The 10012-nt window shown below is 50.2% G+C and overlaps 1 protein-coding gene across 1 annotated transcript in view; it reads right to left on the bottom strand.

Moving 5' to 3' along the window:
- Positions 1-655: 655 nt before the first annotated feature.
- Positions 656-10012, bottom strand: part of fbrsl1 (fibrosin-like 1) — a 263194-nt gene continuing 253837 nt past the window's right edge. The window contains exons 14-19 of the mRNA XM_056592471.1: positions 9951-10012; positions 8982-9114; positions 8087-8170; positions 6519-6602; positions 5121-5361; positions 656-3660 (exon numbers count right to left, since the gene is read on the bottom strand). The exon at positions 9951-10012 is cut by the window's right edge and continues 10 nt beyond it. Of these exons, the coding sequence (XP_056448446.1) occupies positions 2358-3660; positions 5121-5361; positions 6519-6602; positions 8087-8170; positions 8982-9114; positions 9951-10012 (1907 nt within the window). The 3' untranslated portion in view covers positions 656-2357. The remainder of the gene's footprint in view (positions 3661-5120; positions 5362-6518; positions 6603-8086; positions 8171-8981; positions 9115-9950) is intronic.

Genomic DNA, 10012 nt, shown 5'->3' with positions numbered 1-10012 from the left:
TGATGTACACTAATGAGAACAGGGGTTAAGTACCCGCTGTTGACTAGATGATTAGGAATAAAAGCACACCGCGCTAAAGTGGGGCCAGCCACTGACAGATGCTACCCGTCGAGGAATATGTGGTTCAATTACCGGGCGCCTCAATTGAAAGTGATAGTGATTTAAGTCTTCCCAGTGCACAGGGTCCATTCTGACAGGCAGTCTTTTCCAGTGGGCCTTTTGAAAAACCTTGCCGGAGAGTGTGTGAGACAGAGGAGCACCATTGATTTTCAATAACATCTCCTAATGCCCTGGCCTTGGTTTGATCCACGCTGTCATTACGGCCTGATGCCCTGGGACAGGATTGGCTGGGCTCAGAGGCTCTCAGCGGCTAGATGGAGAGTCAGGGGCATTATCAAAATGAATTGGCCATCTCTGGGCAGGCAGTGAGGAGAGACCTCGTCAATAAAGCCGGACCGGGCACCTGGGTCCCCCCCCCCCCCCCCCATCCTCCCCGGCCCACTCCTAAAGTGCCGTCCGGTCTCATTAGCGAAACAGATGAGTTCTGGAACAAAGAGAGGAGAGTAAGAGTTGGAGGAAAGAGAGGAACCTCCACCACCTTCACCGTCCGATATCCTTCCTTCCCCCCGACCGATGCTCCACTTAATGAGTCCAGACCGCGGGTCAATATGCCGCCGGGCTGCCGGTCAATAGCGGTTACCTGCAACACAAACACTCAAAACCTGCTTTCTTACAAAATCAATGTCCTATTAGTCCCCACCCTCTATTGCTTTCCCCAATCTCATCAATCGCCTCTGGAGAGCTCGGCAGCCCATGTATGACAGATTAAGGCTCAACGATCTGAAAGGGTTTGGGGCTCCACTCCCATCAGGCCAAGACTGCTGCTTCCATGATTTTAAAGTAATAGCTTTATACGAAATGAGCAAATACAGTAACGCTGGCGGGGCCGGGCCAAAGCACTATCGGCAAACCTATAAAGCTCTGTCTCCTCCAGCGACTTTTATGTTATTTGCGAATCAACATATCGCTCAGAAGGCTGCCGCAACACTGATCTCACCAGAGGAGCTTGGCAGCAACCGCAGCATCAGCGGCAGAGTAAATGACTAGCGAACAGCATGTCAGACATTAGGTCCAAACTTTATTCCTTACATTTTTAAACCATGAATGTTCATTTTTCATTTTTGCACGCCTAAAACTCTACTGGTTTTGTATACAAGAGTCTAAGAAAAACAACTGCACAACACCACAAGGTTGACAGAGAAAGTCCTATTGCGGCCCACTCAAAGTGTTCTTCCGTTCTGCTTGAGGCTTTGCGCTCCTGGTCCACTTTGTGACTTGGAAATCTCCTCGGTGTATAACTCCATGTATTTCCAATGGCAAATAAAAATCAAAGTTGATGCAGATCCTTTAATTGTCACCAACATCATCGTAATATCCAGGTTCTTCCACCCTCGAGATGCCTTGCGTCGCTTTGCATAGATTGCAGATGATCCTTCCAGGCCCCTGTAGGACTCTCCATCACCATGTTTCCATGACAACGACCAGGCTTCTCCATTATACCATGGCTTTCAACAGGGAAACGTTTGATTTGAGTTTTCTTTTTCTAGAAACATTTTTAAAAAGGCTGATCAATTTACATGGCCATTTTTGCAGCGAGGAGATATCAACAAGTTATTTACACAAGTTTGCCTTAGCAGAGACTGAACCTTGACCTCATAATATATCTGCATCTGCATACCTCGAAGGCAAAACGAATCAAGGAAACAAATCGCTAATGTAACAGTGTACATTGGCATTGTTGAGGATATCTTGGTAGCACAAGGTTAAATTACTGTTGAGAAGGCGCAAACAAAAAACATCCAGTCCTTTCCGTGGGCCATAATAGATATGTCTCACCATCAACTGGGATAAATATCAAGGAAAAACAAACAAAACTGGAGTCACTGGAGCACAAATTACATACATGTCATCAAAGTGATACCTATACATGGAACAAGGATAGGAAAATGTACAAACCCATGTGAGGACCTCTCTTTTCGCACATAGCCGAAAAAAAGGTATCAGATTAATATATTAATAATTATCAAATATTTAAGTCGGCTATAAACATACTCATTTGCGTTTCTTTCCTGCCGACATAATTCGATTCAGTCCATTGAAAAGAGTCTTGGTATGTGCTTAATCAGACCCACATAGGCACCTTCTACATTGTACAATCATACCATTTCCTCCCGGATGCCAAAATCTGCTGTTCCCCGGTGACGAGGCAGCGTGTTTTGGTTCATCATTAGATTCCAAACTGGAGGCATTTAGGCTCACAAAGGCATCCGAGTCCTCTGTGTCCCGTCCTGAGGAAGCTACCGGGCCTCCACCTCTTTGGGGTTGCGGGACGGCGAGTAGTCCCGCGGGTCCTGGGTGGCGGAGGTTAGGGGCGTAGTCCTCCTGGGCGAGGCGGGCCGGACGCCGCCCGCGGGCACTAGAGGCGGCGGGGCGCTGAGCGCGGCCGTGGGGGGCGTCCTGTTGAGCAGGCCGTTGTGCCCCGTGGAGGGGCTGAGTCTGGGGTAGGGCATCCCGCCCAGGTGCTGCATGAAGGGCGCCATGTGGGGCAGGTGGCCCTCCATGGGGGACTGGTGCAGCTGGTGGAGGCGGGCCCGGTCCAGCTCCTCCCTCATGTGGATGCGCTCGCGCTCCTCCGCCTGCTGCCGCATCCTCTCGTGCTCGCGCCGCACCTCCAGCAGGTGCTCGTGGTGCTGGTAGTCGTGGGCCTCGCGCTCGCGGTACGCCCGCTCCTGCTCGTACATGCTGGGGAAGCGGTGGCTCTGTTCGGCCCGCAGCTGGAAGTCCATGCGGCGCTGCAGGTCCAGGCTGCGGTACGCCTCCCGCAGGGGGTCCCAGGGGAAGGCCTGGTGCGGCAGGCGCTCGCGGCCCGCCGCCAGGGGACTGACCCCCATGAAGGGCGCCATGCGGGCGCGGTCCAGCACGTTGAGGCTGCCCATCTGGTGCATGGCGCTCATGGAGAGGGGCAGCGAGTGGGCCATGGGGACCCCGTGCATGCCGGCCATCTCGTTGCCGCGCTGCGGCTGCATGTGGAGCTGCTGCTGGAGAGGCGGGTGGTGGTGGTGGGGGTGTCCCACCTGAGACATGGGCACCGGGGGCGCTTGGAGCGGCGGGTGCGGGGCGGGCTCGGAGCTCACCACCATCACCTCCTGCTCCTCCTTGCGCTCCTCTTTGATCTTCATGTCGTTCTTCACCTTGTGGAGCAGGTCCATGGACGGGGGCTCCTTGCGATCGCCGTCCTTCAACGTCGGCGGGGGGCCGCCCATCATCTTCACGCCCTGCTCGCCCATCAGGCCCTTGGAGTAGGGCGAGGGGGAGCGGTGGGCGGCCTTGATGGAGTCCTCCGACGCTCGTCTCTCCATGGCGTCCTTGCCCGGGGAGCGGCTCTCCTTCACCTTGACGTCGGCCATCATGGAGGCCTCGCGGTGGCGCTCCAGCAGCTCCTTCTCGGCCTCGCGGACCCGGTCCACGCTGCCGCTGTGGTGGCGGCCCTGGTCGCTGGAGTTCTGGCTGGTGGAGCGGATCAGGTTGCTGATCTGGTAGCTGACGGGGGCCGAGGCGGGGGACGAGCGGTTGGAGTGCCGGTTGCGGTCCACAGAATCTCTGCAAGGACAGGAGGTTTCTTTAAAGGCAAGGCAACTTTATTTATATTGCACTTTTCATACATGATGCAGACTCAAAGGGCCTAACACAAAATAAGATATGATAAGATATTCCAGATATACTGAATGCAATGAATGTTGGAACAATGCTAATGCATTGTTCCAACATTCATTGCAAATCATTTTGGATGTAATGTATGTTTAGTTTGTTTTGTTTGGTATTCACACCTCTGTTTATTTTGCGATCGCTCCACCAGGTTGAATCAAGTGTTACATTTTATGCGCTGAATTAACACTTCCCTGAAAAAGGATGATAAAAAAGGCCCTTAAGACATAAGCAATTCCTTGAAAATAGTTTTCAACCTAGAAACCCTGATTATGTAACAGGGCTCAGGAATAACACTTCCTCCTGGTGGCACTGGTGGCGCTAACTTATTCCCTTTGGTGGCAATAACAAATTTGGTCGCCCCCTTTTTTCGTCGCTTTGCAGTGGTAATGGCTTGTTGTTGGTCGCCTATTAGCCATCTGTGTACATTCATCTGAAAAAAGGTACTCTCTCTAAATAAATATTTTGATATTATTGCATAGGTGGTATTTAGATTGCCTACCTCCAGCGTGTCCTTCTCCTATATATTCTGGGTGTGTTTTTTCTTCCCCTGCTTTTATCTTGAATAGCACTAGCGCTGACGTGCATTTTATTGAAACTTTGCACTGTTCACAAACCATAATTTTTGCCCTGTTTCGCAACTGGAACTTAAGTGTGCGTTTTTGCAATGAGAGCTCTCAAACCAGTGCTGAATACAGCCGCTCTCTAACTCCCAGCAATGGTGTGAATGCTCTTAATGGAAACAGAACACAATTACCCCTGACACCAAGGCTGCCTACAGCCCTCTATAGCTTCAAGCATTGCTCAAAACGAGACACAAAATCGTATCTTCCGACGTGAGTTGTCTTTCTGCTACGCGACACTGCCTAACACAGTGTGCGACACGCATTCAATCTCTGCCCAGACCCAATCAGACTCAGACCAAAGGGGATGGGAAAGCCGCGGACTTCGTCAACACACAATTACGTAATAATGTTATTCCAATGAAACATTGGGACCGTTTGAGAATTTAAATGGGGAAAAACGATGACATCAACAAATGTCTGCTTTGCAACGGCCCTGTTTGGAAAAAATGACCTCACATCCACATAATATATGGCAAATGCAATAATTTCCGTCGCAGTTTTGAGCCCTGAGTAATACATAATAACAACCCGCGGTAATACACGGTTAGTTTCTATTGTGCTTGAAATGCCAGACAGTTACAGGGCACCACATGCAGACAACGTCGTAATCAGACTCATGACTGTGACGGAGAAGCACTGGGAGGGAGCCCGTCCGTTCCGCAGAGGCTTCAAGCGAATCCAAAGACAACTGGGCCGTTAAAAACAATAATCCGGTCCCCAACAACCCACCTGTCTTTATCCTTCTCCTCCTTCCCGACCGACGAGTCCCTCTTCTCCCTCTCGCGCTCCCTCTCGCGGTCGTGGCTGTTGGCCGAGCTGCTGCGCTCGCCGTCGGGGGCCTTGGGCCACTGCGGCGGCGTGGGGAAGGAGGGGGGCGTTCGGTGCAACCGGTTCCAGGTGTCGTGGTGCGGGCTGCCGAAGCCGCCCAGGCTGCCGGGGCCGTCCTTGGGGCCGAACACGCTGTTGGAGCCTGGAGAGGAGACAAGGGAGACAGAGTCAGTGAAACGGATGAGGGCTAGGTCTTGCCACGGACCCAGAGCATGGATAACCGACGTTCCTTCGTAGGCGTCGATCCCTCGTAATGCGCTGAGTCGTTTGCAATGAATACAGAACTTCCTGTGTAAAGGAATTTACAAAGACATTTGTTTTTTACGACCGACGCGGAGTCATAATTGCCTCCAAGTATATTTGTGCATTGCAATCTATCCTCCTGCAATACAATTTGAATGAATCTGATCACGTTGTTACTACTGTCTTCTATGTGTGATTCACTCGTTGAAACGTACAGTTCACTGCTCTCCCTCTCTCTCTCTGTACTTGTACGTGCTTGCGGGCCAAAAAAGGCATCAGAATTCCCCATCCCTTCATTCACTGCTCCTGATTGTCGGTGCCCCCCAGGGCATCGGAATGGATGAAGAGCACGAGACAGAATATATAATTTTCAATAAAAACCAGGGGGAGACTCAAGCGTTCAATGGCTTGTCTATTACTCATTTCCAAGTTAACAACACACAGAGCAACTCGTCTGCCAGGGCAGAACTGCAACAGGGGACAGGAGAGAGATAGAGAGAGAGAGAGAGAGAGAGAGAGAGAGAGAGAGAGAGAGAGAGAGAGAGAGAGCGAGAGAGAGAGAGAGAGAGAGGCTTCGCCGGGGTGTGCGACGAGGTAGTCCGTCGAATAATGAATAGATGAACAGAAAGCAAACAGCGGGCCTGGATGCGTTTTTTTGGCAGGAGGGCCGACGGATTAGAGCCAGTCCGTTGGATGGTGGCTCGGGGGTCAGGGGACGCAGAGAGAGTGTGAAGGGGTTTGGTGTTGGTGGTCCTGCCGGGGCTATTGGGCGGATTTGGCAAAGGGACGAGAACTAAGTGTCTTGGTTTTCCTTTCTCCCTGTTCTGTCTCTCCCTGCGGTCTCTCTCTGTCTCGCTGAGTTCCCCTGCTCTCTCAGTGCTCCAGCAACCAGGGCCATCGTCCAGGAAGGGGGGGGGGGGGGGGGGGGACTAAGATAGGTATGGGTATGTTAGGGTCTGGGCTGGGAGGCTGGGTAGGTGGGTTTAGAGGGAGATGGAGGAGGGGAGCGGGAAGGAGGTGGTGGTGGTGGTGGTGGTGGTGGAGGCTGGCGCTTACCAAGCGTGGGGTTGCCTAATCCACCGAAGGCACTGGTTGAAAGGTTGCCGAGGCCACCAAAGGTACTGGAGCGACTGAAAGGATCTGTAAAATGCCAAACAGCGATTAGCAAAAATAAAAGGGGGGGGTTGGCTACAGTAAGCCCCCCCCCCCCCCCCCGCTACCCACCCACTCGGCTTTTCTCTTACAAGCGAGCTGTTGCTGTTTTCTTATTTTATACTGCCTGACAGATGCTGGACCCTCTCCCACTCACTACAACGGAGCAACGCGCCTCTGAACCTGCTAGGAGGCTTGTGGAGCTGCACTGCCTCATGGGAAAATGAGTTTGTTTGTTTGGTGTGTGTACTCGCTGAACTGAGCTGGGGAATGGGTTATGGTTGGGCGGGGGGAGAGTCGCGGGGGGGGGGGGGGGGAGAGGCGGAGTGGATGCAGATGAAGAGCAGGCCAATCTGAAAATAAAACAAGTCTCATAGAAATATAGATTGATTCATTATGAAAATGAAAGCATCCATCCACTCGTCCACCGATAAAGACATGAAGAGCAATGGTGAAATCATAATGTGCAAGAATATTCCACCGAGGAAAAACCCTCTTGATGCCAAGTTAGCAGTTGCGTTAACAATACCCAATAAACGACGCCTCTTCTCTTTAATTTCTTCGTTTCTTAATTCCAAAATGTGTTGCCTTCCATGCTGCCAACATCTTCCTCAAACGACATTACTCCAATTATTCCGATTTTTTTAACCATGAAAGCATAAATGTTTTTAGCTACAGGCAACATGAAAATCAGCATGAGCAGCCTCAACAGCATGTGTTCGGTTATTTATAATGTATGTAAAATGTATCTCGTCTCCGTGGAACACAAACATCACCATGGTAACCAGACTTGTTCCTTTCCTTTGATTTATCCTGCCTTTCATAAACAGCTGCAATACTAGGACAGCATCAGGAGTCCCCCTCCAGTACATTACACATTATCATAATAAATACATCATATCTAATATGACAGGATTAGATCATGCCTTCCTTAGGTTATATAAGGATATTACTATATACATATAGTAATATCATATAGTACAATATCTTGGCGAGAGAGGAAGCTTCAGGTTTTTTTTTTCAGGTAATTTCTGAACACAATCACAGCAATTAAAGAGCTCACCTGTCTAATAATAATAATAATAATGAATTTTATTTGGAATGCACTTTATATTGAGCAAACAATCTCAAAGTGCTAGCACCCAAACATCCCACCCCACAACCCCCCCAAGGGTTTGATTTCATTCACCGTCATGTTTTTACAAGCCCTCATTGACCGGCTTGCTTTCTGAAATCCTAATAATCATCATAATCCACAACAACAAAGTTGCAGATCGACTCTTTGATCCAAAGAAGACGCACAATCCCAGCAAACCGTTTTGAGACTTTACTATTATCACCATTGCTTTTGCATCTCCTTTCAGGTAGAGGTTGCGTGTCCAGAAGGTTGTGCGGTAGAAATAACGATAAAAATAACAACAAGTAAAGGAGTAGAGAGACGGGAAAAGAAAACATGAGTATGGGTTACTTACACTTACCCGCCATGTGGCTAGGAGGCAGGAAGCCAGTGGGATGGGAGGCGGGGCCATAGGGGGAGGGTGCGTGGTGGCCAGGGCCTATCAGACGGAAGATAAAAAAGAGAAACTGTGAGTATTAACCAATCAATGGGTCGTTTAATCTCTCAATTAGGCATTAAGGATAACACGTGATTAACAGGAGATAAGCAGAGGGCTTATCCGTGACCCTTGGATCCCTGTTGCTTTAGCCATGTATTTAATGTAAACAGTCTGCATTCTTCGCGACAAAAAGGCCTACTTGCTAAGTACAAAACAGATGGCGGAAAAAAATGGACTTAAAGTGAGCAGAAGAAAATTCGTCATTTGAAATTGTCACATTTTACGACGTGTCTTGTGTGTGTCTAGATGTGAAAATCGAAGCCCTAATTCATGGGCACTTTGATGCTCTGTCAAAGCCAACCCCTTAAACTTAAAGTGGTGAATTGGCCCGTGGTTAAGATATTGTTAATGAAGGAACCAATTACACACAGGCCTATGACACACAGCGGCATAATTACCAGTAAAAGGCTGATCGCCCCGCTGTTGCCCCCCAACGCAGGGCAGAGCCGACAATTATGGGATTGAGAGTCATGCATATTCATGGCTGTCTCCCTCAACAGCAAAACATTTACCACAACAGCACTACAATTATGTGAACCCGACATGAAAGGCGCAAAACAAATGCAAAAAAAATGCAAAAAAAAGAGAAAGAAACCAAAGCCCTGAATAATACCCTGGATGTGTTTTTTTTAAACAGCTGTAAAAAAGAGCTGTTTCGACACGGCAGGCATACATTTATATGCGTTGATACATTTATATATGCATAAAACTCTAATGCAGATTGTGTGAGATGGGGATGGGGTCTACTGACCTGAGGGTGAGAACATGGGTCGCGCCAGGTCATGGGGGTAGGGGAACCCTGGGAAGACCCCCTGGCCTGGGGGACGGCTGAAGAGGTCCAGCTTCCCATTCATGTCCAGTTTGTGAGGGTCCAGCTGCATCTGCTGTTGTATGGAGATAGACGGAGAGACGGGGTCGAGGGAGAGGCCGAGAGAGGGAGGCCGAGAGCGAGTCAGAGAGTTAAAAAAGGGAGCGAGATGGAGAGAGAGAGTGACAGCGGGGGTCAGTGGTCAGTGAGTGAGAACGCCACTTTCAGCAACAGAGGCTTACGCTGGAGGGGCTTACGCCTCGACCCTAAAGCGGCTCGGGTATCAGACGTGCCGAGTCACGACAACAATGGCCGACGGTGTCATAACAGAACATCTGTAAGCTGATTAGGGACAGCAAAGCCCCGGGGAATTTGAGAGGGGGTGCGTGAGGGGGACGCTGTCCTTTCCCTGGGTGGGGGTCGGGGGGGGGGGGGGGGGGGCTAATGCATTAGGCGGGGTGCTCTTAGGAGCCCCCTGCCAGGTACTCTATCATCGGGGGGGCTGCCGCGGCCACCGAGCACACAGGGATCCTGTCCTTGGTGTTATTCTGTATGTCCACTTCCCTTAATGAGTCCTTGGTAGTATTTAACTAAATGAATGGCGCATATCCCTCCCTCCCCCCTCCCCCTCCCCTCAAAACCCAACCCTGCTGACCTTCAACCCCCAGGTTAGACCCCTGTCTGGATTGAACAGCTTTTCTATGACATTGTACCACGTGACCCACATGAGAACCATGGGGCCGGCGTTCATATGTTATATGCATAACACATATGGTATATGTAGCGGCATCAAACGCTCGACGTGAGGAAGAACAAAGTATCTGTCTACGACTAGGCCCTGGGAAAGCCAACGTTTCAAATTGCAGATCTGAAAAATCTTGGTTTTCTCATTCCGCTATCCTTCTGACCCACCTTCATCTTTTGCTGATGGTGGTAGATCTGCCATGCGATCTGGACATGCACTGCACACCACT

This window comes from Gadus chalcogrammus, chromosome 6 (assembly GCF_026213295.1).
Source record: "Gadus chalcogrammus isolate NIFS_2021 chromosome 6, NIFS_Gcha_1.0, whole genome shotgun sequence".
Lineage (NCBI taxonomy): Eukaryota > Metazoa > Chordata > Actinopteri > Gadiformes > Gadidae > Gadus > Gadus chalcogrammus.
The sequence above is the reverse complement of the archived record's forward strand: the minus strand, read 5'-3'. Positions and strand labels throughout refer to the sequence as shown.